This window comes from Coregonus lavaretus, assembly GCF_964263955.1.
Source record: "Coregonus lavaretus genome assembly, chromosome: 38".
In the NCBI taxonomy this organism is placed as follows: Eukaryota; Metazoa; Chordata; class Actinopteri; order Salmoniformes; family Salmonidae; genus Coregonus; species Coregonus lavaretus.
In genome coordinates this window covers 1,647,405-1,675,010 of record NC_140025.1, presented here as the reverse complement: position 1 = coordinate 1,675,010, position 27,606 = coordinate 1,647,405, and the positions used below count along the sequence as shown (strand labels likewise).

Here is a 27,606-nt window from a genome sequence, read left to right as displayed (position 1 = left end):
CCCCTTGTTTTACATAGCGCAACATCATGCTTTTGCCATACTCTAAAGCAATGAACTCTAAATGCATAGCAATTAACTCTTGAGTAACATAATCCCAATAAAACTGCCAGGTTATCCACTTAAAATGTTCATTTTTGATAACTCAAAGCTTCCATACATTGCATTTTAACGACAGCTGCCTCTGCGAAACGCCTGCAGTTTTTATGTGGTCGTCAGCATTCCCCTCATCTAGGCCTATAAGTGTATCCTCGCTGGACAAAATGTTCAGAGCAGGGCATGGGTTGTGGTATGGACGGGTTACATTAAAACATCGCCGTGAGAGAGCTGAAACATGTTGTCTTCTTCAGAAAGCCATGCTGTATTAATAGGAGAGCACTTTGAGGGTATCTTTTAAAGGACATGGAGGGATGTTTCATTTATGACTATCTGAAGCACCACAGACCAACATGGGAGGGGAGAGGAATCTCTAGCAGGCTGCTGGTGGTGGAAAAAGTTAATGGGATGCCTTGAGTCACAGCAGCTGTTGGGATGGAGATGAAGTCAAGATCATAGATTTACAATGTGTAGAAATTTGCATTATACGTGGTCGACGGCGGCCATATTGGTGGGTCTATTTGTATCTCTAGCTTGACGTGATTTTCTTACCACATTCTGACCACATGACCTGTCAAGATGTATGCCGTCTATATAGGTCTAGGTAGAATTTAAAACCTTGTCCATTCTGCCATGTCTATTTCTACGGTTTGGAGCAGAGTGCAGAAAGTGATAAAATGGCTCCTGGCGGAGTGTTTTTAGTTCCACAGGAAACATTGTAGAACCACATAGGGACACACTGATGCTCTATAGCCACTAACTTTGTGTCCGTTTCTATAATTCATGGCAGGGAACCAGACCTCTACACACTTTAGATGGAAGATCCGCAGATGGAGGGAGAGTAACTTGGGTTGTTGGGGGAAAATAGCCTAAAATATACTCACTTTAGCCTTTGCTCCCTGCAACTGTGGAACTCCTGCCAAACAAGGGAGGCCTTTTAGCCAATGTATAATGAAAAACAACTATATTGTGAAAATATGCTGTAAAGAAAGACAAAATTGAGGCAGATTTTTCTCAAATGTTGTTAATGTTTCCTGTCCCCAGAAGTGCTCGTTTTGGTTCCTTAAGAGACCGAGATCGAGACTCGTCTCAATTTTATGACTGAAGTGCTCTCTTGTCGTTGAGTATTTCTATGTCCTCCATCCAGTCTTGGGGAAAAGGGGGTATTAGCCTAGTTATTCCTTAGAGTGTAAAAAGAGAGGCAGTGCCCAGGGAGGGAGATTGTAGTATCTCTTTTTGACATTGTGCTAACGCATCATGGAAATGCTATTAACTTGAGTTTGGCTAGCTGAATATCTGGGTAGAGGTCTAAGTGGTGGGGGAGAAAGATGAAGGGTTTCTATCCAGCGCTCTCTCTCTCTCTCTCTCTCTCTCTCTCTCTCTCTCTCTCTCTCTCTCTCTCTCTCTCTCTCTCTCTCTCTCTCTCTCTCTCTCTCTGTATCTCTCTGTATCTCTCTGTCTCTCTCTCTCTCCCTCTCACCCCCCCCCCCCCTCCCCCCCATCCTCTCTGTATATGTCTCTCTCTCTGTCCAGCCTCTTTACCCCTGCTTGCTGGAGCATGGTGAGTGAGTAGCCGTCCAAGCTGAACATACTGCTGTGTGAAGTGTGACGAAGCCTGCTAGCACTAATGGCATGAGGTCTCCTCAGCCATCCGAGCTTGACAAGAATGCTATTCTCTGAACCAAGCTTTAATTGTTCTGATGATCATAGCTGGCGGTGGTGCCACAGAATAGCCCACAACTAGATGGGTATACGAAGATGGGAGCACTCAGAAAAAGGAAAATGGCTTTTGACACGCTTCTTGCTTGAAGAATAGGACAATGCTAGACTCCATCCTCGCGAAAACCTTTCTGCTCCAAAAAAGATGGTTTTAGAAATGTTTGGGTGGACGCTGGAGAGTGTGCGTGACACATATGATCTGAAAGATCCTTTTCAAAGCATGTAGGTTAGACATAGCGAAGATATTACGCTGAGCAATGCTTGCACAATGAGTAAACACAAGAATACAGACACACACACACACACACATACAGTGCAGGGAGATTGCTGATTGTGTCATTTGCCACTGTAGGCCATTGTTTGTTTCAAGCGTTTTATGGACCTGATCAAAAGAAGGGAAAATCAATGGATGGAATGGCAAGCTTTGAAGGTGTAACCATGCAATAGGATGTAAGACTTCATGCAGGAGGCTATGGCCATCATACAACATACTATGTGTCATCATGAGACTAAGCCAGGGCGGCAGGTAGCTTAGTGGGTAAGAGCGTTGTGCCAGTAACCGAAAGGTTGCTGGTTCTAATCCCCGAGCCGACTAGGTGAAAAATCTGTCGATGTGCCCTTAAGCAAGGCACTTAACCCTAATTGCTCATGTAAGTCGCTCTGGATAAGAGCGTCTGCTAAATGACTAAAATGTAAATGTAAGCCCAAATCTTAAAACAACTTTGGGAAATGACTTGATTCACCATCATTCTGTTCAGAATGGCCAATAGATAATCGTTCTGTTTTTGAATTTGTCGCTCAGTTTGAGTTCTTTGGGGCCATTTGCAGTTCAATCAGAATGATTGGTTCAAGGCCTTGAGTGGTTCTGCTTTCTTTGTTTTTTTTTGCAGCACATGATGGCAAAAGCTTTTCAGAAAATACCAATTCTACCTCTGAAAGGGAAAGTGCTTTTCGATTTCCTTGAAAAGTATTGCTACATGCCCACGTTTCATATTGATTAGAGGCTTCATAGTTCAACGGTTGCTTTTTTTATTAATGTATGGCAAAGTACAGCCACTATCTGTTTTATGATGATGATGATGATGATGATGGTGATCATTAAACTGATCATTTGAATCTTTTATCATCATAGTCTTCTCCTCCTATTTAAATCACTCCAACAACTTTTCCTTCCTGCAAAAACAATGATCATATTTGTACTGAGACAACAGGGTTCCCACTTCAATAGTTAAAACCCTTTTCCTTCCATTCAAAAACAGTTCATGAGGAACAGTCTCCCCCATCTGCTCCCTGCTAGGCTGTGACATCAGATCTCTAGTGGAGTGGCATTTTTCATACACTCCCTCTCCTCCTCCTCTCTCCCTTTAAATCCTCTTACTCCACACACACACACATAAACACACACACACACACATCAACACACACACAGACAGTGGTGGATTTGTTTTCGCTCTGAAGAGGAGGATTAGAAGATAAAGGAGGGGAAGGCCTCAGCTCTGAATCCGCCACAGCAGTTTGGTTTAGAGTTTAGACCAAAAGCCTTTTCAACACAATGAGACACACGCTGAAACTCAAGCATGCCGACCGACTGCATGGCTGGCTCTCTGAAACCCACCCCCATGATGGGATAATGGGGGTGATATTGTCCCACTGATGGCTTAATGTAGTCAACCCATTAAGTCTATAAGGAGGATATTTTTGAGGGATATTTAAGTATTAGAAAACATGTTTTCTGATCTTGTTTTCATTGTTCCACATATTGCTGTATGTGTAAAGTCTATCTTCATCAGACATCAATGTAGTGTAGCATGTCGATGTGAGGCTGGAGGCTAGAGTGTGAATGAATACACTGTGACACATCAATCTGTGGGTGTTTGTCGCACACAATGTTCCATTGTGCCCTAGCTTGGCATTGTTATTGAACTATCACGACAGTGTTCTTTCTACCTCAAGGCTTGAAAGTCATCTGGAGAGTGATAGTCTGGAGGCCAATCTTTTGTATGTGAAAAAATCTAAAGGTGGTGACTATTGTTCTGTATGATCTGGCCTTGTGAAGGGTTGAGAGTGGCAATGATACATTTTGATTCTAGGCACACTTTATGCTAAGTTAATCCAAGTGAGGATGCCAATTTTGGTTCTGTTAATACAAAACCAATTTCACGGATCCCCAAGCATTAGTTTGAAGCCTGTTGTGCCTTGACGTCTCGATTACATCATTAATTTCATTTACAGTGAGCCGTCTGACGGTCGTCTCGGGGTTCTCTGACTGTCTCATGCCTTCACACTCGTAACACAATTTAATGGCAGGATTTCACTACAGCAGCTATGTAATGGCCATAGTAGCCAATTATGTTAAGCTATGTAGATATCCAGCTCGAAGGACCATGAAAAACAATGTCCCACAGTCCAGTAGTGGGTAGGCTCAGAGAAAGGTGCTGCTTACAGCAACATCACAATTTAATAAGTAGGGATATTGTCCATACGATCATTCTTATACCTCATTTTACTCTGCTTCAGCCACAAGAACAAATCATCGGGCTGGCCTCCCCCCTCTGGATCCTGGGGCACCCTGCCGGGACCCCCCTATGGCTGGGACATGGGCTCTTCCAGGGACGGCCGAGACTACTTCAGCAAGTAAGTACCATCCTTCCCCAGTGTCCAGGCCCAAACCACACATCCCCCCTAACAGTTGCAAATCATTCCACTTCTAGGCCTAATTCAAATCTACCTCACTCAGCTATTAACATTCAAATCACTTGTTTTAGCATTATAACACGTGACACACTGTCGCTCAGGGAGTGTGCCTTAGAATATAAGTAGTGAGTGTGATCACATACATTGTTTGATTAATAGTCCTGTAAGCTATAAAAAACTAATATGTATAAACCCCTAGTAATTTATTGGGTAAGAAACCACCAACGTTTCGGCATCACTGTACCTTCTTCAGGGTCCTGCCATAAACTTTAAATGATCCTCTGATCAAATTTCCCACACATGCTTCATAGGGTGTGACAAAGTGTGATTACTCAAAACGTTAGTTATGACAGGTGCTAGTGAAAGCGTACGCTGTAATGGAGATTCCTAAGGAATATGAGGACTAGTGTAGAGTTTGTAAAGGTCAGTCATTCCTATTTTGTCTGGATATTCCGGACACGTCAAGTTCTCCCATGTCCTGTAGCAACAGTATGCCAATGGAATAGTGATCACCCCCCCCCCCCCCCCCTCCACTCCCGTCGCTTCATCCCCGTCTGACGTAGACTGCCTCAGTGTCTGGAATTCTTTCGGAATACTGATTCCCATTGCTACTTCTGTGGATACATAAAACACACCTTTTCCCCCCTGAGTGACGCAGGACTTCTGAACAAGGAAAGGGTGATGTCTCCTGTCTCTAGACGTGTCACTAGCATGAAGGCTTCTTTGATCCCAGTGAGAATGGGATGACGTTTCCAGAGATGACACCGTAGTGCAGATAAGGGAGCGTCACAATTGGATTTCTAGGCGTGATAAATAAATGGATGAGGACAAGTAAACAGAAGAGATTGTTCTCCTAACCTAACCTAGCATAACCTACTGTTACAGGTTTAGTGAATGTTGTTGTTCTCCTTCATGGCAAAGGGGAATGTGTGAGTGTGCTTGCCTGCCTACGTGTGTGTGTGGGCGTGTATGTGCATCTCCATCTTTAAGCGAGCCGTACCATCTGAGGTGTAGGACGGGTATTAGGAGGATAATATATGGCTGGTCTCAGAGCAATATATCTGCCTTTGTGGCGATATATTTATCTGATTGGCCTGAGTATAATAGAGGGGTCTCCCTATTGGGCATAAAGGACTGAGTGGATTTCAAATATATCACCCTCTCTGTGCACTTGGGATAATGATAATACACTGAAACCTCTGAATCCTGAATCCCAGACAGTCCACACTATTGATATTATCCTTTGATATCCAGGGAATATTAGACATTCCAGTGTATACTGTGCCTTTGGTGTACCCATGTATGGATTACCTGGTCCCGGTCTGTGTGGATCCGCTGCAACATCAGCATCGGACCTTCCAGGGCACAGACGCCAGTGAACTCTGAACTCTGACCCTTTGCCCAGCTCTTGGAGATTAAACCATGATCAATATACCTGCGTGTAGATCACCTAGGGTACGGGACTGAAGACAAATCATCATGAAAGCTACAGTAAAGTAGTGAAGCTGTATTGAAACTAGCCCTGAGAAAATGGACCTGAACAGAGAATGGAGATGCCTAAAGAGTGAATGGATTATATAACCCAGAGATACTTCATATTATCACAGAATCAATAGACATTAGTTGAAAAGGGGAATGGACAGAACCAATAGGAATAGGTAAAGAGAGGGCAAAAAACGATTACCATGGAGGATGTAGACTGTGGGTATGGTGCAGTGGGTACATCAGAAGCACAAATGTAGGATGCCACACCCAATCACATCACTGATGCCAGACAGTGAACCTTAACCTTTGACCCATTGGAGATAATAATGGTCAGGTGTGTGTGTGTCACAGGAGGTTGGTGGCACCTTCATTGGGAGGATGGGCTTGTGGTAATGGCTGGAGCGGAATTAGTAGACTGGTATCAAATACATCAAACACATAGTTTGATACCATTCCATTTGCTCCGTTCCAGCCATTCTTATGAGCTGTCCTCCCCTCAGCAGCCTCCACTGGTGTGTGTGTGTGTGTGTGTGTGTGTGTGTGTGTGTGTGAGTGAGTGCAAATATGTCAGATGGTTTAGGTGTGTTATGTAGCACAATTTAAATTGTCTATTTTTAGAATGTTGACCCCAACCAGATATAGGGTGCCAGACTGCTGATTGTTTCTGTAAATCAGGTCATCACTGTAAATAAGAATGTGTTTTTAATTGGCTTACCTGTATAAATAAAGGTAATAACAGAATTCCACACTGATCCCACTACCCTGTCACCGGTTCCTCTCAATTGTGAGTCTGAAATGACTGAACACTCAGGCCCCCTGGCATCCAAAATGTCAATTGAAAAATAAGTAGAAGCCAATTTTATTAGGCAGGGAACAAAAAAAAAAAAAAGAGTTTGGCTTGAGGCCCACCCAAAAGTAGGGAAAACACTGTTCTAGTCAGGAGAGTCCTATGTCCTTGGTCTCCTGTTGGATCAGTTTGCACTGAGAGGCTGCTCTATTGAGTCTGTCTCTGATGATGCATTGCCTGTTCCTGTTTCCCCTCAGCCATGTGTCCCAGAGCAGCTCCCTGGAGGAGGTGCACCGTCTGGATGGGGTGCAGCTGGTGCCCCCTGCCCCCCGGCTGTTGGAGATGAGACGGGACCCCGTCCTGGGGTTCGGCTTCGTGGCCGGGAGCGAGAAACCGGTGGTGGTTCGCTCCGTCACTCCTGGTATGCATCTAAGTCCCACCAACTGCCTACATCTTACATGAGCCCTCCTGGTATATCCCTCCGCCTACATCTCCCATGATGATCACTGACCAAACTCTCCTGAAGATCTCTAATTTAAAGCCATATCAATATACATGACACTCTCATATCAGAACAGGGCCGTAGCTGTTTCATGGGAACATATAAAGATATATACAGAACCAGTCAAAAGTTTGGACACACCTACTCATTAAAGGGTTTTTCTTTATTTTTACTATTTTCTACATTGTAGAATAATTCTGTATACCCCCCTACTTTGTCACAACACAACTGATTGGCTCAAACGCATTAAGAAATTCTACAAATTAACTTGTAAGAGGGCACACCTGTTAATTGAAATGCATTCCAGGTGACTTCCTCATAAAGCTGGTTGAGATAATGCCAAGAGTGTGCAAAGCTGTCATCAAGGCAAAGGGTGGCTATTTGAAGAATCTCATATCTCAAATATATTTTGATTTGTTTAACACTTTTTCGGTTACTACATGATTCCATATGTGTTATTTCATAGTTTTGATGTCTTCACTATTATTCTACAATGTAGAAAATTGAAAAACCCTTGAATGAGTAGGTGTGTCCAAACTTTTGACTGGTAGTGTATGTTCCTACATGTAGTTTAGAAATCTACTTAATATCATATTGGTACAAAGTGTTCCAAGACATTTCAGTCAATGCAAATTACATTGTAGTGTATGTGTCATGGATACCTTTACTGTTGAAGTCGGAAGTTTACATACACCTTAGCCAAATACATTTAAACTCTGTTTTTCACAATTCCTGACATTTAATCCTAGTAAAAATTAGGATCACCACTTTATTTAAAAAATGTGAAATGTCAGAATAATAGTATAGAGAATTATTTATTTCAGCTTTTATTTCTTTCATCACATTCCCAGTGTGTTAGAAGTTTACATACACTCAATTAGTATTTGGTAGCATTGCCTTTAAATTGTTTAACTTGGGTCAAACATTTTGGGTAGCCTTCCACAAGCTTCCCACAATAAATTGGGTGAATTTTGGCCCATTCCTCCTGACAGAGCTGGTGTAACTGAGTCAGGTTTGTAGGCCTCCTTGCTCGCACACGCTTTTTCAGTTCTGCCCACAAATGTTCTATAGGATTGAGGTCATGGCTTTGTGATGGCCACTCCAATACCTTGACTTTGTCCTTAAGCAATTCTGCCACAACTTTGGAAGTATGCTTGGGGTCATTTGCGACCAAGCTTTGACTTCCTGACTGATGTCTTGAGATATTGCTTCAATATATCCACATAATTTTCCTTCCTCATGATGCCATCTATTTTGTGAAGTGCACCAGTCCCTCCTGCAGCAAAGTACCCCCACAGCATGTGCTTCACGGTTCGGATTTTGTTCTTCGGCTTGCAAGCAACCCCCTTTTTCCTCCAAACATAACGATGGTCATAATAGCCAAACAGTTCTATTTTTGTTTCATCAGACCAGAGGACATTTCTCAAAAAAGTACAATCTTTGTCTACATCTGCAGTTGCAAACTGTAGTCTGGCTTTTTTATGGCGGTTTTGGAACAGTGGATTCTTCCTTGCTGAGCGGCCTTTCATATTATGTCGATATAGGACTCGTTTTACTGTGGATATAGATCATTTTGTACCTGTTTTCCTCCAGCATCTTCACAAGGTCCTTTGCTGTTGTTCTGGGATTGATTTGCACTTTTCGCACCAAAGTACGTTCATCTCTAGGAGACAGAACGCGTCTCCTTCCTGAGTGGTATGACGGCTGCGTGGTCCCATGGTGTTTATACTTGCGTACTATTGTTTGTACAGATGAACGTGGTACCTTCAGGCATTTGGACATTTTTCCCAATGATGAACCAGACTTGTGGAGGTCTACAATTATTTTTCTGAGGTCTTGGCTGATTTCTTTTGATTTTCCCATGATGTCAAGCAAAGAGGCAGTGAGTTTGAAGGTAGGCCTTGAAATACATCAGAAGCTTCTAAAGCCATGACATTCTTTTCTGGAATTTTCCAAGCTGTTTAAAGGCACAGTCAACTTAGTGTATGTAAACTTCTTACCCACTAGAATTGTGATACAGTGAATTATAAGTGAAATAATCTGTCTGTAAACAGTTGTTGGAAAAATTACTTGTGTCATGCACAAAGTAGATGTACTAACCAACTTGCCAAAACTATAGTTTGTTAACAAGAAATTTGTGGAGTGGTTGAAAAACGAGTTTTAATGACTACAACATAAGTGTATGTAAACTTCCGACTTCAAATGTATATCCTTGGGTTAATTCTGGCTTTCCCATCGACCTTTGAAGTGTCAGTAACACGTCAGTGTCTATATTTTGGTTAATAAGAGCAGTTCATGCATTGTCACATGTTTGTAGTATGACATTGATGCCGTGGGGTTTTTCACGCGCAGCACTTTGTTAGCAGGGACACTTGTCACATCTCTATCAGCCTAGGGGGTGTTTCAATAATCAGTGTTTGATCAACAATACAATATAATAACCACTATTGTCATGATCCAGTATTATTAATGAATATAATAGGAATATGAGGGTCGTGTTAATTCTAATGAGACTTTTGGCCCTGGTGTGATGTCATCTATCTGCCTGACTAAATAAATGCATGAGGCAGCCACTGCCATGGACTGTATCTCGCCTAAAGCACCCTCTAAGCAATTATGGATTCTTGACATAACAATTATCTCTTGATCTTAATCTCCACTACGCTGTACAGTGGGGGAAAAAAGTATTTAGTCAGCCACCAATTGTGCAAGTTCTCCCACTGAAAAAGATGAGAGAGGCCTGTAATTTTCATCATAGGTACACGTCAACTATGACAGACAAAATGATACAAAATACTTATTTTCCACCATAATTTGCAAATAAATTCATAAAAAATCCTACAATGTGATTTTCTGGATTTTTTTTCCTCATTTTGTCTGTCATAGTTGACGTGTACCTATGATGAAAATTACAGGCCTCTCTCATCTTTTTAAGTGGGAAAACTTGCACAATTGGTGGCTGACTAAATACTTTTTTTCCCCACTGTATGTGAGCTCAGTGAAACACAGTGCTATATTGGTAGCTTTTCTCTGATCATTAGTGTGACAGTTACTAGGCTGTCTTCAACGGCACAATGCAATTGGACATGCAGTGACACCAATCAAATTATTTTTGTTCTCATATGACAATTTTACTGAGGTATAGTGATTGTTAGTCGTGAGTAACACTAATCACTGATTGATTACATGATGGACGTTGGACAATCGGTCATTTAGGTATTCCATGCTGTTTTAATTTTAACCCAATATTCTACTGAAAGACCATGACATATTAAACATTATAAGTCAACGTTATGAGTGTTGCTCATCCAGTGCTTAGTGTAACTACAGACTGAGACTACAAAACAGTTGTCATTATATGACTAAGTGAGGCAGAGGGTTCCTCTCTCAGCTTCTCTCTATTCTATTCAGATGTGTGGAGAGTTTCTGAGGTCCCCTACACTCTCCCCACATCTCCTCTCCTCAGCCAGTGTCATCCATCAATCCATTTATTCAAAACTCCACTATCGCGGGAAACAGACTTTCCTGTTGGAAAATAATTAGCGCTTTCAGAATCGGTGCAGGTGTTGGGAACAAAGGCCCATCTTCATTTGTCTTGTGTTTCCACAACACAAGCAGAGAGATTCAATTGCCAGCGCCGGCTGAGAAGCTCGTAATCTCCACAGGAGAGAGTGGGACGCAGACAGTGTGTTTTTGAGAAAAATGTCATGAGTTAATTTTCTTTGGTGTTAGTGGGCAGTGCTGATGTTTGAAACCAGATTTGAACCCAAGATAATGTGAACATGGAGCATTGTTAACGACAAATGTATGTTCAAATTCCTGACAATCAGTGTGTGTGTGTGCATGTGTGTATGCGTGTGTGTGTGTGTGTGTGCGTGTGCCTGTGCATTCATGTGCCTGTGTGTGTGTGTGTGTGTGCGTGTGTGTGTGTGTGTGTGCGTGTGTGTGTGTGTGCGCGTGTGTGTGTGTGTGTGTGTGCGTGCGTGAGTGTGCGTGTGTGTGTGTGTGTGTGTGTGTGTGTATGCGTGTGTGTATGTTTGCAGGAGGTCCGTCGGAGGGAAAGCTGATCCCAGGAGATGAGATCATCATGATCAACGACGAGGCAGTCAGCTCAGCGCCCAGGGAACGAGTCATTGACCTCGTCAGGTAACCCTGTCTGTCTGTCTGACTGTCTGACTTAATGTCTGTTTATCTAGGGTATTCAGCATAGGTAACTATGTCCAGTTGTGCCAATAGCTGTTATCTCCCATGGTCCTTCAGGCGCCAGACTTTTCAGGCACTTTTTGCTTTGAGGAAATAATTTCATGACCAATTATTTCTGTCAGCTTAACAAAGTAGAGGTGTTACAAACGATTTGGTGATTTGATGGCTGTAATTTCCAAGACACATCCAAACCATGCCCTTAGGGGAGCACATCTTGTGTCCTGTCCTTCATGTTGTAGTTTTTATTTTGTGATTATGCGCTCAGAAATGTGTCTAGTGTAGTGTAAACACGGCTGACATGTTGTATTACTGAGGGATGACCAGACTTTATTAAAGGGACATAATGTTGTGGAGCTAGCGTCTGCCTTCGGTCGTTTTTCTATTCAACTCTGAAAAGTGAACATTGCATTTTCGTGACTGCATTACTTGATTGGGCAACTCTCACATTTTCCTATCCAATTATTACTGCATAAAACTCAGCCAAAAGCTTGGGTAATTCTATTTTCTAACATAGCAGACATATGACATTTAATTAGAAATGGATAAATGTCAGAGTCTGAAGTGAGGCTGTGTTCTTGTCTGTTTGTTTGTGGAGACGTGAAAATGTTTAATAACATTTCATCCCCCCAGATACCAGAATATGGTTTGTGTGTGTGTGTGTCTGTGTGTGTGTGTGTGTGTGTGTGTGTGTGTGTGTGTGTGTGTGTGTGTGTGTGTGTGTGCATGTCCATGCGTATCTGTGCCTCCGTGTGTGTGTGTGTGTGCACGTGCGTGTGTGTGTGCACGTGCGTGTGTGTGTGCATGTCCATGCGTATGTGTGCCTCCGTGTGTGTGTCTGTGTGTGTGTGTGTGTGTGTCCCTTAGTTCATTACATTGGATTGGAAATCATTGATTTTCTGTTTACGTTGCCATTAAATCGAAGTCATTCACTGTAACTATCAGTCAATTAAATGTGCTTTTCTACCTCCAGAAACTGTAAGGAGTCCATTATGTTGACTGTTGTCCAGCCATACCCTGTGAGTATGTTTATTTTTTTAGAACTGTTCATGTTCTTTATAATAACAGGATGTAACATTTCTGCACACCTGACACAAGGATTGGTTTCATCCTGACCGCCATGCTAAATCTCTCTGTTCTCAGTCGCCCAAATCAGCGTTCATCAGTGCAGCCAAAAAAGCCAAGCTCAAGTCCAATCCGGTCAAAGTGCGCTTCGCAGAAGAGGTCATCATTAACGGTCAGGTTCCGGTAAGTTCTCCTCCTGTCACATGGTTGACAGTTGAATTGATCCATTTGACCTTTGACCTCCAATTGAACTGACAAAACTGATTAGTGTAGATTTAGTTCATATGAATGATATCTACTTTGAGGGTTTTGTATAAGTAAGGCTCTGTTCTAATATCCACACCAGAATATCACTTCAAATGAAGCAACGTATTGGGGATGCATTCTAAATAGTATGGATACTGGAACACAGCCTATAGTATGTGTTGGTATACAGTTGTTTATCTGGCTACATCCAGACAGGTCAACAACGCTAGCAAGCAATGTAAGGTCATTCCTTTGTACTGGAGGTCTTTTATGTCCTGTTTCCACCTAGAAGGCAGTGAAGGACAACTCTGTCCTCTTCATGTAGGCTAATGTATGTCTTGTCTGTCATTCTTCTGTGTCTCGTTTCCACCCAGAACGCAGTGAAGGACAACTCTGTCCTCTTCATGTCGGCTAATGTATGTCTTGTCTGTCATTCTTCTGTGTCTCGTTTCCACCCAGAACACAGTGAAGGACAACTCTCTCCTCTTCATGCAGAACGTTCTGAAGGTGTACCTGGAGAACGGGCAGACCAAGTCGTTCCGGTTCGACTGCAGCACATCCATCAAGGTGTGTGTGACACTTTGGGGAGGGGGGGGGGTCCCTGTTTCCATAATCACTGTAGCGAAATGAGAGGAAATTAATGGAATATGGCATGGGGACTCAACCTTGACTTGAAATGCAAATTGCATTCTAACCACCTTAGCTACACGGGGGCAGAAAATGAGAACCAAAATAAAAGATAGTCTTGATATTTTTTTAATCATTTGGTATTAGGACATTGAAATTGACCTTTGGTTATGATGTGATAGGATGTTATCATGACCCTACAAGAGAAGCTGTCCATCAAGTGCATCGAGCACTTCTCCCTGATGCTGGAGCAGCGGACGGAGGGATCGGGCAGCAAGCTGCTACTCTTGCATGAGCAGGAGATGCTAACTCAGGTAGGAATTACTGTAGGCATGCTAACGCTAAGTCATTGATTTGACCTTTACTTATTCAGGAAGTCCCATTGAGGTCAAGAGACCTCTTATGGTAGATATACCTTGCCAATTCATGACAGAGATCAATCAATGAATCAATCAACCAATCAATTTATATAGCCCTTTTTACTAGTGCTTTGCAGTTTACACTTATGCATTTCATCTAACAAGAAGCAAATGGAGCTTCTTCTTTCTGACATAATTCCTACTAATTTGAAAAAGAGCGGAAGAAAGAGAATCCTAAATGTAACTGAACTAGACACCCTCTATCCCATATCAGGAGGATAGGTCCCAGTATAGCTGCAGGTCCAGGTTATTAACATCCCAGAGAGAATGGAGAGAATGGCAGTCATTAATCTGTTGCTAGCCCAGAGTCACACTAGTGATCCCGTTCTACTTCCTAAACGCACTCCCACCTCGGCCTCTTCAGTAGCCTATAGATAAGAGGGAATTCTATTCCAGCACTACACCACAATCACACTCCAAGCCTCTAGCTGAGACAGACAAAGTATGCATCCGAAATGGCACCCTATTCCCTTTATAGGTCACTACTTTTGACCAGTGTCCCATAGGGTGCTGGTCAAAAGTAGTGCACTAGGGAATAGGGTGCCATTTGGGACGTACACAAACACTTCCTGCTCAGTATTCACAGAGCGACTCAAGAGCACAGCATGATTTATCAAGTCCGGCACAGCAGGGCGCCTCTGCTTTCAATGGTTTAATGAAAGTGTACTGCGATCATAGTGAGGATACTTTTAATATGCATCACCATCATCCTGCATAGACAGCCCTGTGATGGTAAGCAATAATGGAAATAACCGATGAATAACAAATTACATTTTCAAGGACGAAAAGAGATATGTAATATGTTTTGTTATGATTCTTGTAAGGGGCTGAAATCTGTAAGCTCAAGACGTTATCTAGAACTTAAAAGGGTTCTTTGGCTGTCCCCATAGGAGAACCCTTTGAAGAACCCTTTTTGGTTCCATGTAGAACCCTTTCCACAGAGGGTTCTACCTGGAGCCAAAAGGGTTCTACCTGGAGCCAAAAAGGATTGTACACAAAAAGTGTTTTCCTATGGGGACAGCCGAAGCACCCTTTTGGAAGCCTTTTTTCTAAGAGTGTACCTGTGAAGGAATTAGGGAAGGAGGACAAACTACTGACCAGTGTAGTAGTACTTACAGTATATCTCCCTCTGCGTGTCTTAATGAATTCCTGTCCCTTGACAGAGGCCAAGAACCTGTCCAATGGATCCAAATTAGCCTGACTGCAACAATGACTCACCCTGTCCTTAGCACTGACCTTACCATCCCATTATGTACTTAGGAATGCATTTACCTGAGCATTTTATGAAGTTTGACATCATACCTAGCACCTTGAGGGACCTTGCATTTGATGTTTCCATTTTGATGTGTCTGTATCTCTTTCACATCAGTATACATTTACAATGCAGTAAAACGTTTCAATATTTTCTCTATCACACTTTCTCAACCCCCCCCCCCCCCCCCCCCCCCCCCCCTCGTTTCAGGTGACACAAAGGCCGGGGTCTGATAAGATGAAATGTTTCTTCAGAATCAGCTTCGTCCCCAAGGACCCGGTGGATCTGCTTAGACGGGATGCGGTGGCGTTCGAATACCTCTACGTTCAGGTGAGAGCACCAAAGGAGACCCAATCATAGTGGAGCATAACACAAGACTGCACTCCTGTATTCTCAGGTGAGCTTGTCTAACAAGCATTGAGACTTTAGCTTGTCAATAATGGCCTTTTGATCAATTACATGCATATCAAGTTCAAGGTTCCCATCCAAAATTGGTTGGTTGTCCAAGGTTTTAGGCTCAGTCAGATCTTCATAATATTTGCTGTGCTCTTGGGATTGACTAATCAAAGCAATATTGCTTCTATGTTACTGACAACAATGCCATATTCTAGCTTGGCCTTCCTCTACTTGTAAATAGAACAAAATGCATCTATTTTGAATGGCTTGCACACTAGTTCTAACTGTCCCTCCTGGTCTAGAGCTGTAACGATGTGGTTCTGGAGCGCTTCGGCTCGGAGCTGAAGTATGACGCCGCGCTCCGATTGGCCGCTCTGCAGATGTACGTCCTCACTATGACGACCAGGCAGATGCAGAAGGTCTCGCTCAAATACATCCAGTAAGTTCAGCTCCTTCACATTCACCTTACTGTTGTTGTTGTTGTTGTTGTTTTGCACTGACAAATGGGCGATGGACCTGCTCAAAAGGACTCTTTGTACTGGTGCATAATAAGCATGGTTAAAAAGGTGAACACTAATTAGCATTATTTCCATGACCTTGAATATCAAATGCCTTCTTAATTTCCAGGAAGGAGTGGGGTCTGGCCCTTTTCATCCCACCAGCAGTGATGACCAGCATGAAGGAGAAGAACATTAAGAAAGCACTGACGCACATCCTCAAAACCAATCAGAACCTAGTGCCTCCAGGAAAAAAGGTACAGTACGGATTCCATCGTCAAAGCTCTCTCTCTCTCTCTCTCCGTAGATTGTCTGCTTGGCAAAGCTGCCCTCTAGAGGAGTGTAGCTGTCTCTGTTTGCTTTCTTTTTTTTTGCTTCATCATCGACGATAATGTCAGTTGTGTATTATCCAAATCATAATTGAGACAGAGAAATACAGTCAAACCTATAAACAGTTAGTGTATTTTTGTTAACCCCAATATATTTTCCTCTGTCTTTCTTTCCTGTAGTTGACTGCGTTGCAGGCAAAGGTGCACTACTTGAAGTATCTCAGTGACCTGAGGTTGTATGGAGGGAGAGTGTTCAAATCCATACTTTTGGTAAGGCTACTAGTTGTAGCTTTCCCTTTTTCAGTTATTGGTCAAATAGAAAACCAATCCGTATCCCAATAGATATCGTTCCTAATGCATATCCTGCCTTCTCTCTCTCACACACACACACACACACACACACACACACACACACACACACACGCACACACACATGCACACACACACCCTCTCCCCCAACACCCATCCTCACAGCAGGGGGAGAAGCAGACAGAGGTGACCTTGCTAGTGGGGCCCAGGTACGGCATCAGTCACGTGATCAACGCCAAGACCAACCTGATGGCCCTGCTGGCAGACTTCAGCCATGTGAACCGCATCGAGATCCTCACAGAGGATGATATCAATGTCCGCGTGGAGCTCCATGTCATGGATGTCAGGGTAAGGAGTGAGGCCTGGGGTGTGGAGTTGACACAGTTAAGAGAGTGGCTTGAGGCTTGGGCGGCAGGTAGCTTAGCGGTTAATAGCGCTGGGCCAGTAACTGAAAGGTTGCTGGTTTGAATCCCCGAGCCGGCAAGGTGGAAAAATCTGCTGTTCTGCCCTTGAGCAAGGCAGTTAACCTCCAACAACTGGGCACTGATGACGTCGATTAAGGCAGTCCCCCGCACCTCTCTGATTCAGAGGGGTTGGGTTAAATGTGGAAGAAACATTTTGGTTTAATGTATTCAGTTGCGCAACTCACTAGGTATCCCCTTTCACAAAAAATCAGCAGATACCCATAAGGCATCATGCCCTGATCAATATTAGCTGGTTAATAAGTAGAAAAACCAGTCTGTACATAAATACTATTCTTGCAAGAGCACTTCCTCGTATTCTCTAATATTTGTATTTCTTTATATTTAATCTGTAGCCCATCACGTTGATAATGGAGTCTAGTGATGCCATGAACCTGGCGTGTCTGACAGCAGGGTACTATCGACTCCTAGTGGATTCTAGGAGATCTATCTTCAACATGGCCCACTGCAACAGCATCGCTGAAGAAATGGGTCGGTCAACCTAGTACTATGTGGTGTGTGTGTGCGTGTGCGTGTGTGCTCTTCTGTATACATGTCTATTATATCCAGTATTTTGTCAAATTGTTGAAATGAGTTCTTCTATTAAACAACAGATCGGGACAATCTTCTGGAGTGGCCGTACAGCACTTCGTTAGGCAACTGTGAGGACCCCAATGCTGCCGGCCAGGACGAGCGTTACAGCAGTGACATGGACTTCTCTAACAATGGAGGGAGAGAGAACAACATCTCTCCCTACATCCCCGAGCCCCAACACCATACCCTAACCCTGCAGCAGAACGAGAGGCCGTCGGAGAGGCGGATGAGTCTCCAGCCCCCACCTCTCCCCCCCGCCAGAAACAAACCCCAAGACTCCCCCCGGAGCGCCAAGGTCTCCTTCATCTTCGGAGACCCCCCTTTGAACACTGTGAACCCCCAGAACTTAGGTTACGAGCGCCTGATGGATGAGAGTCCCGAGGTGCCCGAGCACAGGCCCACAGCCTACTTGCACAACAACGTCAACAACACGGGGGACTTTACGACCCAAGTGCCCGTGCCCTTCCAGTTTACCGACGGCAGGCCGCACGTAGTCTACAGCAACATCGGCGAGGAGCTGGTGGATGAACCGCTGCTAAGGGACCTTTGTTATGCAGACACCACGGACGACGCCGAGGATGAGGACGACGCCAGCTGTGAGGAAGACTCTACCGGGATGGGAGGGGGGGAGGATGGCGGCGTAAGTGTAGGGGGCGGGGCTACATCGGTGAGCAAAGCCACGTTCCTCACCCTCTCGGGCTCCAGCGATGACATCATCGACCTGACCTCACTTCCTCCCCCCGAGGGGGGCGATGACGAGGATGATGATACCGACGGTGTCCTCCATTCATTAAATCTCGCCATTGCCGCCCCGCCCCCGGGGTTCAGAGACAGTTCTGATGAAGAGAGCCCCGAGGGTCGCCCTCTGGCCACTGCCAACAACAGTGACATGCCAGTGTCGTTGATCGACGCTGTCCCCACGGGGACGCATGGCGAGGGGAGCGGCAGGGAAAGGAGGCTGGAGGATGCCATGGTGACCACCCTGCAGGCGCTGGAAGCCCTGTCCGTGTCCGAGGAGAGGCCACCCCCACGCCCACAGCGACCACAGCCCAACTGTAACCCAGGTCTTTACTACTACCATCATTATGCCTGCATCACTTAGGCCTGTAGTTTACAGCAGTCATGGCCTTGCTCTAGTTTTGGTTTTTCATTGTTCACTGTTCAATGCTGTGCTTTGTGATCAGACCTGGCCAAAATTAGGATGTCTTCAAACTTTGTTTAAAGTGATATAATAGAATTGTATTACTTTTATGTAGATAAGGTTGAAAGAAGCTCAACTGATTATTTTCTTCTCTCTGGCTCACGTAGGTGTGCATATATCTCGAGCTTTCAGTCCTGAGTCTTCCTCTGACTCAGGCAACGAGACCAACTCCTCAGAGATGACTGAGACCACGGAGCAGGCTGCCGCCCACAAGCTCATCCACGAGAACCACAGGCGCCTCCTTATCGCCACCTCAGAGGGCTACCAGCCTCTGACGGAGGAAAATACAGACTTCCCCGTCTCGCCCAGAGGGGCCACCCAAAACAAAGCCCACAGCCCCTCCCACTATCGAGACGGAGGGACGCAGTCGTCCGCCACACTCCCTAAACAGACCCTCCATCCAGATGCCATAGAGCTGGATCCAGAAACCACTGATTCTCTGACTAACCTCTCCTCCGGCTTCAGCAAGCGACCCAACTCCGTGGTTGTTGGAGGGAAACGTCTAAAAAAGTTGGCCGACACCAACGGGAAATTCAACACGTTCAGTACCAGAGATGGCCACAGGGGGAGCCAGCTGGATGTGGAGCGTACCTCATTCTGCGAGAGGCTGCAGAGAAGGCCGCCTCTTCCTCTACCAGAGAATTCCATCTCCATCATGGCGGAGAACCTGGCGGTGAACAGCCTGCCGAGGAGTCACCACAGCCTGCCGCGCCCCCCTCCCCCACACCCTGAACGGACAGAGCCTGAGGAGGATCCGGGGGAGGCTGCAGGGGGGGACACTGGGGCGATGGGTGGCCAGGAGGAAGAGTACCTGGGGGGAGCGGAAGGTCCCTTCCCCTCCTCCCCTAACAAGAAGCCCCGGGACCCCCGCGGTGTGCAGGGAGATGCCCCAGGAGAGCAGCTGCAGCAAGTGAGGCAAGGGGTTGCCCGGCTGTGTGAGTACCACCTAGCCAAACGGATCTCGTCCCTCCAGAGCGAGGCCCACAACTCCCTGCAGGGCTCCCAGTGCTCGTCACTGGATGCGGGCTGCAGCACGGGGAGCAGCGCCTGTGGCACCCCAACGGATTCGCCCCTCTGCGCCCCCGACGGTAACCGCCACCCACTTTCCGAATCTTCCTCGTCCCTCAGGGTTTTCACCTACGAGGACAAGGCTCCCCACGGCACCCCGGGCCAGATCCCTGGGGGTAGGGACCTCCACCCCCAAGCAGACCCCGCACTCCTGCGGAAGATGCTGCCCAACATACACCCTCCTGGGTCAGACACCAGCAGAGAGGGTTCCCTCCGGTCTGCCAAGATGAAAGAAACCACAGGTAGTACAGCTAGAAGGAGTAACCTTCAAAATGATCTGCATGCCAAGACAGCCTGTGTAAGGGGTGCTAACCCCAAGGAGGGGAGCGAGGCCTATAGGCAGCTCATTAACTACCTGACAGTGAGCCAGATGCACCAGGGAGGCAAGTTGCACAGTGCAGGCCTGGGAGGGGGAGTCAGGAAGGACACTAGGAGATATATAACCAGTAATCCCCAACTGATAGAGATGGTTAGGAGTAAGGGGAACACCGTTGGCCGATATCCCTGCATGCCCCCCTCATCCTCCTCACCCTTCCTCAGCCCGAGTCTAGTGAACCCCAATGCAGCCACCTCACGGGGCGACAAAGGCCCCCGACCGTATCACTCCGCCACGCTTCCCGCTAAGTTGAAGAGCAATCCTGACTTGCATGCTCAGAGACCCGCTGACAGTCTTGAAGTAAGGCCCAGTGGCACAGAGAGGAGGAGCTCCTTTTCGGGCCTCGAGAGTGAGTTAGAGAGGGGCGCCATCGACCCTGAGGTCGAGCGGTTCCTGTCCCTGAGGGACAGCGTCCATGGAGGGGGCGGGGGCATGCTCCACAGGCCCCCCTCCAGGGCGCGGAGTGTGATGTCCCAAAGCGGAGCCAGCATATGTGGCCCAGAGGAATGGCTCAGGGCTGACTGCAGGACAAAGCATGCCGTCCGACAGGCTCTTAACGATTCTCTCTGTTTCTCTACTGCCCCTAGTGTAGCTCGCACAGAGCAGCTGGGGACGTCACTGGGAGCGGAAGCAGGAGACCACCCATCAGCATTCACTAAGCAGGCCAGAGCCTGTGCCACGCCTCCACCCCCCCTCCTCCTCCACCACCTCCTCCACTTCCCCTACCAGCCAACATGAGCACCCACAACTCCACTGTGCCAAAGCAGGAGTCCACCGTCACACACAGACAAAACCACATCCAGTCAGTCACAGCCAACCCCCACCACCAGTGCGAGCCCAATATGAACAGCCTCCAGCGAGGCAGGGACTCCAATATGAACAGCCTCCACCTGGGCAGGGACTCCAGTACAAACAGCCTCCACTTGGGCAGGGAGCCCAGCACCAACAGCCTGCAGCGGGACAGGGAGCCCAGCATCAACAGCCTCCACCTGGGCAGGGAGCCCAGCATCAACAGCCTCCACCTGGGAAGGGAGCCCAGCATCAACAGCCTCCACCTGGGCAGGGAGCCCAGCACCAACAGCCTGCAGCGGGGCAGGGAGCTCAGACGGAGCACCAGTAATGTAACTGCGGGCTCCGGGAGTGTGGATGTGCTCTTCGACAAAGGCAGAACCAAGTGCCAGCAGCAGCAAGGACCAGTTGACCCCAAACTACAGAGGAGACCCACGAGGAAGAGGCTGTCGAAGAGCTACTCGCAGGGCTCGGTAGCATCCACATGCTGGTCGGCTGGGGGCAGAGACAGCCGGAGGGCCTCAGTGATGTTCCCCCTGCAGAAGGATGCCAAGCACATGAAGGGCTCGCAGAAACTGGACTCGGGCAGCCCCTGGCGGTGCCACGGTCCCTTCAGCTACTGCTTCTTCAAGAGGAAGAGCCAGGCGGAGGAGGATGAGGTAGAGGGGGGCGAGAGGGACGAGAGGGGCGAGAAGTCCAGGCGCTGCCGTGGCGGGGAAATGGAGGAAGCAGCGTCAATCTACGGCCCGGCCATGGACGCAGCAGGCGACCAGCTCTACAGCGAAGTCCTGACCAACATGAGCTTCAGCGACCGGCTGTCGCGCATCAACACGCTCAAAGACCGCATGTACGTCTTCCCCGTCGGCTTCTCAGACGTGCGCCGCGACGCCAGCGAGCTCATCGCCCTAGTGCGCTCGAGCGTCGGCAGGGGGGACCGCGGCGGCCAGGTGCCACAGATCACGGCAGATCTGTCTCAGTACAAGCAGCTGCTGTCCATCGAGTCTAAAGAGCTGGGGCGGGCGTGTCGCAGGATGGCCCAGTCCCACGGCAGCCCAGAGGAGATGCTGCTGGCCATCACCTGCAGTTTCCAGGTGCTGTGCTGCCTGTCTGAGGCATGCATGTGCCTGGTGAGGGGCCTGGGGGCATCAGCTGCCCAACAGCAGAGGGAGGTGGTGGCCAAGGTGGACGAGCTGGTCATTAACTACATCTGCCTGCTGCGCGCAGCTGAGGCGGCGTCCATCGGAGTGCCCAGCGACCACAGTGTCAATGCCCTGGTCCACCACTCCAGCACCATGTCAGCCATCGCCAACGCACTCACCCGCTCCCTCAAAACGCTGCTTAGCAAGTAGTAGGATGCCCAGCCGGCGGCAACGTCTTTTAGTGTTATGTACATTATGCAAAGCCATACAAGTCCAGACCTTTGTAATAAGAACTGATGTTATTATAGACTGTGTACAATTTATTTTCTATGTATAAAATGTACATACAGTACATATGATACACTATATGAATATATAAATTGCTATAGACATTTTGAGAGGTCATTGGGAAGACATGTACTCTTTAATGTGATATTGACGATGCAGTTTTAGGTTGCAATGTGGAGAGGATTGATCTACCGGAGCACTGAAATGCACTGCATTTAGCACTCCTTATTGTAATTTCTAAATTATTTTGACATGTTTTTTAAAAACAAATACAGAGGGCATAAATATATAATGAAAATACATAAAATATGTAAGCAAGTATCTCATTAAAGAGCTTTTAAGTCAATCAGGCAGTGTGTAATGTTTCATCATTTTTTACATTCTTTCATTGTATGTGTTTTAATATGATCCTCTTGGATTCAATGGTGTCCTTGAACATCTATGTATCAGATGCCATTTTATTTATCCGACCATAAACATAAAAATCCACTCAATATTTTTTCAGCTTCTCTGACCCATTAAAATGTTTTACATATCTGAGTGTAATGGTGTGTCTTCACTTGCTATTTAATTTGCTCCACTAACATCTCGTAGAAGAACTCCATTCAGTAAAACAAATATTAACTCGTGCACTGTCTCATTTTTCTACACCCTAGGCCTAGTAGCTAGCTCTAGCTACAAAAAAATGCTAATGCCATTTTGAACATGAAAATGTTTCATGGCAAATTACATCTTATTCATTTGGACATAAAACAATCTATTAATTTAAAGTGAACAGGAGGCCCTTTTTTCCTAGCGTGGTGCTTCTCATGTGAGCATAGTAAGAGGGAGTGTATCTCCAAGGGGTTGACAAAGGTTTCTGTGTGTGGATAAAAGAGGCACTTGAGGTATCATCTGACTACAATCTCAGAGTTAATTCAAGTTAAAACACACAGATCCAAAGTTCTTAAAGGGTAAAGGGGGACTGTGAGGACATTTTGAAAGGCCAAAATCTGTAAGAGACCATTCCTTTCTGACTCTTTGGCCAATGTGCTTTTCAAACCAACAGTATGTGTAACTATTACACCTTGATTACACCGATAGCGTCATTGCGCAAAATAGTATGCAGCATCATTTGCATATGTGTGCAAAAAAAGTTCAACATTCACCTTCTGCTACCATTTCTGTCAAGCAGTCTACGCATACAGTTTGACGCATACATTAGCTAAATGCAACGTATGCACCACACAGAACGCACTGCAACTGCCTCTGCAACGCAATGCTGCAAGGCAAACGCAGCGTTCCATTGGAAATGAATGTAGTTCTGGTGTACCAAAATGCAATGACGCTGTCAGTGTGATCGAGGCGTTAGTCAGTCATAGTGTGTGGCAGGACATGCAAATACATTATACTTTTTTTTAAAGGCCCAGTGCAGTCAAAATTTAGATGTTCCTGTTTTATATATATTCCCACAGTATGAGGTTGGAATAATAATGTGAAATTGTGAAAATAATGATACTGCCCTTTTAGTGTAAGAGCTGTTTGAAAAGACCACCTGAAATGTCAGCCTGTTTTGGTGGGATGGGGTTTTGGCCTTCCATGGTGATATCACCATGCTATAAATTAGTTAAACTTTCAATATCTAACTTTTTAGGTGACCCGACCAAATTCACATAAAAATTTGAGTTATAGATCTGTCATTCTCATTGAAAACAAGTCTAAGAAGCGTTAGAGCTGTTCTATCTGCACTCTTTCTATGCTTCCCATTCTTGAGTTTTTTTTTGCGTATTTTACTTTCGGTTTTGTACATACACCAGATTCAAACAGCTGAAAATAGAATATTTTTGGTTATGGAAAATATATTTTAGAGCGGTTTAGATGGTACAATGATTCTCTACACTATACTTGCTTGTTTTGCCACATAAACTGAAATTAGGCAAACTATTAGAATTTAAGCAACCAGGAAATGCCGATTTCTCCATCATGCACCTTTAATAGACCAATAAGAAAGAGAGTTCGAAACCTCTCTGCCAATAACAGCACATTTCAGTTTTTCCCTCCCCACTCAGACCACTCACAGACAGTCCTAGCAAAATCCTTGCTTGAGAAATTGCCCTTTGCTAACCAGCTATTTTTGTTTATTTTTGACCATTTTCATTGGAAACAATCACAGTAAGGTACTTTTTTGTTCCCCAGAAATTATTTGATATTGCGATAAAAAAGTCTGCATTGGACCTTTAAGAAAGGAAGAAAATCATGATAGCTGCACCCTGTAAAATGTGTAAAGTGAACCTTTGCAACTGCAATGTATTGGCCATAACTTTACCAAATGCTCTATTGTTGGTTGTACTGAACAGTAATATTCTCATAAGGAGACAGGAAAATCACAATCAGTAGAACCTAGGTCTAACATGTTGTACTATTAGGCCTACTAGCATTATTGTGATCTGCAAAATGAACAATAGGCTGAAAGACACATTCCACACTACATTGTTGTCAGATCCCGCTATGCCCTCCGACGAACCATCAAACAGGCAAAGAGTCAATACAGGACTAAGATTGAATCGTACTACACCGGCTCTGACGCTCATCGGATGTGGCAGGGCTTGAAAACTATTACAGACTACAAAGCACAGCCGCGAGCTGCCCAGTGACACAAGCCTACCAGACGAGCTAAACCACTTCTATGCTCGCTTCGAGGCAAGCAACACTGAAGCATGCATGAGAGCACCAGCTGTTCCGGATGACTCTGTGATCACGCTCTCCATAGCCGATGTGAGTAAGACTTTTAAGCAGGTCAACATTCACAAGGCCGCTTAAAAGTTTTCAACATGTCCCTGACTGAGTCTGTAAGACCAACATGTTTCAAACAGACCACCATAGTCCCTGTGCCCAAGAACACTAAGATAACCTGCCTAAATGACTACCGACCCGTAGCACTGACATCTGTAGCCATGAAGTGCTTTGAAAGGCTGGTCATGGCTCACATCAACACCATTATCCCAGAAACACTAGACCCACTCCAATTTGCATACCGCCCCAACAAATCCACAGACGATGCAATCTCTATTGCACTCCACACTGCTCTTTCCCACCTGGACAAGAGGAACACCTACGTGAGAATGCTATTCCTTGACTACAGCTCAGCATTCAACACCATAGTGCCCTCAAAGCTCATCACTAAGCTAAGGATCCTGGGACTAAACACCTCCCTCTGCAACTGGATCCTGGACTTCCTGACGGGCCGCCCCCAGGTGGTAAGGGTAGGTAACAACACATCTGCCATGCTGATCCTCAACACGGGGCCCCTCAGGGGTGCGTGCTCAGTCCCCTCCTGTACTCCCTGTTCACCCATGACTGCATGGCCAGGCACGACTCCAACACCATCATTAAGTTTGCAGACGACACAAAAGTGGTAGGCCTGATCACTGACAATGATGAGACAGCCTATAGGGAGGAGGTCAGAGACCTGGCCGTGTGGTGCCAGGATAACAACCTCTCCCTCAACGTGACCAAGACAAAGGAGATGATTGTGGACTACAGAGAAAAAAAGAGGACTGAGCATGCCCCCATTCTCATCGACAGGGCTGTAGTGGAACAGGTTGAGAGCTTCAAGTTCCTTGGTGTCCACATCACCAACGAACTATCATGGTCCAAACACACCAAGACAGTCGTGAAGAGGGCACGACAAAGCCTATTCCCCCTCAGGAGACTGAAAAGATTTGGCATGGGTCCTCAGATCCTCAAAAGTTCTACAGCTGCACCATCGAGAGCATCCTGACTGGTTGCATCACCGCCTGGTATGGCAACTGCTCGGCCTCCGACCGCAAGGCACTACAGAGGGTAGTGTGTACGGCCCAGTACATCACTGGGGCCAAGCTTCCTGCCATCCAGGACCTCTATACCAGGCAGTGTCAGAGGAAGGCCCTCAAAATTGTCAAAGACTCCAGCCACCCTAGTCATAGACTGTTCTCTCTGCTATTGCACGGCAAGCAGTACCGGAGTGTCAAGTCTAGGTCCAAAAGGATTCTCAACAGCTTCTACCCCCAAGCCATAAAACTCCTGAACAGCTAATCATGGCTACCCAGACTATTTGCACCCCCACCCCATCTTTTTTACGCTGCTGCTATTCTGTTAATTATTTATGCATAGTACTTTAACTCTACCCACATGTACATATTACCTCAACTATCTCAACTAGCCGGTGCCTCCGCACATTGACTCTGCACCGGTACCCCTCTGTATATAGCCTCCCTACTGTTATTTTATTTTACTTTCTGCTCTTTTTTTCTCAACACTTTTTTGTTGTTGTTGTTTTATTGTACTTTTTTATCAAGAAATAAATGCATTGTTGGTTAAGAGCATTTCACGGTAATGTCTACACCTGTTGTATTCGGCGCATGTGGCAAATATTATTATTTTTTGATTTGAGATGTGTCTCACCACTGTTGTGCTGTAACAATCATAGTCCCCTATGATTAGCTCTGGTTACAGTTACAGTAAAAACCATTGAGCTATGGTAAGTAAAAACCCATAGGCTAAATGAAAATCATTGATGCACCAATAACGTTGGGGTTAGTGCTATCCGGGATCCTTGGGACGTTCATCGATTTTGTCCAATGAGGAAGAGGATGGCAGCCGCACAGAAATACTTGAGTTTGCGAGGATTTACATTTTTACATTTTAGTCATTTAGCAGATGCTCTTATCCAGAGCGACTTACAGTTAGTGAGTGCATACATTTTTCATACTGGCCCCCACAGAACAGTTGCAGGGGGTGTTAAGTGGTAGTTTTCTGTCCTCCCAGACCGTTGGTCTGGAGTAGGATTAGATAGGGTAAATAGTGGAATGGGATGGTGTTTTTGTTATTTTTAAAATTGAGAGGGCTAATAGTTGGCAGGGTAATTGTTCCTTTTCCCCAATTGTATAGTACCGTATCACAAATAATGTAATGTAGGTAGGCCGTGAATAGCCTCACACCCCAGTACAGTAGGTGGCAGTGTGTGCACCTGAAATCGGATGCGATCCTCCAACACGATCCCAAAGAAGAAGAAGGAGAAGAAAAATTAGGAAGTAGCACTTCCGCTCTTCC

At 45.7% G+C, this 27,606-nt stretch overlaps 1 protein-coding gene across 1 annotated transcript in view; it reads left to right on the top strand.

The window, feature by feature from the left end:
• Positions 1-22,458, top strand: part of LOC311112475 (FERM and PDZ domain-containing protein 4-like) — a gene marked incomplete at both ends in the record, with an annotated part of 33,528 nt that extends 11,070 nt beyond the window's left edge. Inside the window, 16 exon segments of the mRNA XM_084155611.1 lie at positions 4,330-4,446; positions 7,036-7,199; positions 11,324-11,426; positions 12,454-12,499; positions 12,624-12,728; positions 13,251-13,358; positions 13,601-13,732; positions 15,300-15,419; positions 15,788-15,924; positions 16,113-16,239; positions 16,492-16,581; positions 16,786-16,968; positions 17,438-17,573; positions 17,696-18,739; positions 18,984-21,005; positions 21,008-22,458. Of these exon segments, the coding sequence (XP_084011737.1) occupies positions 4,330-4,446; positions 7,036-7,199; positions 11,324-11,426; positions 12,454-12,499; positions 12,624-12,728; positions 13,251-13,358; positions 13,601-13,732; positions 15,300-15,419; positions 15,788-15,924; positions 16,113-16,239; positions 16,492-16,581; positions 16,786-16,968; positions 17,438-17,573; positions 17,696-18,739; positions 18,984-21,005; positions 21,008-22,458 (6,085 nt within the window).
• Positions 22,459-27,606: the final 5,148 nt, after the last annotated feature.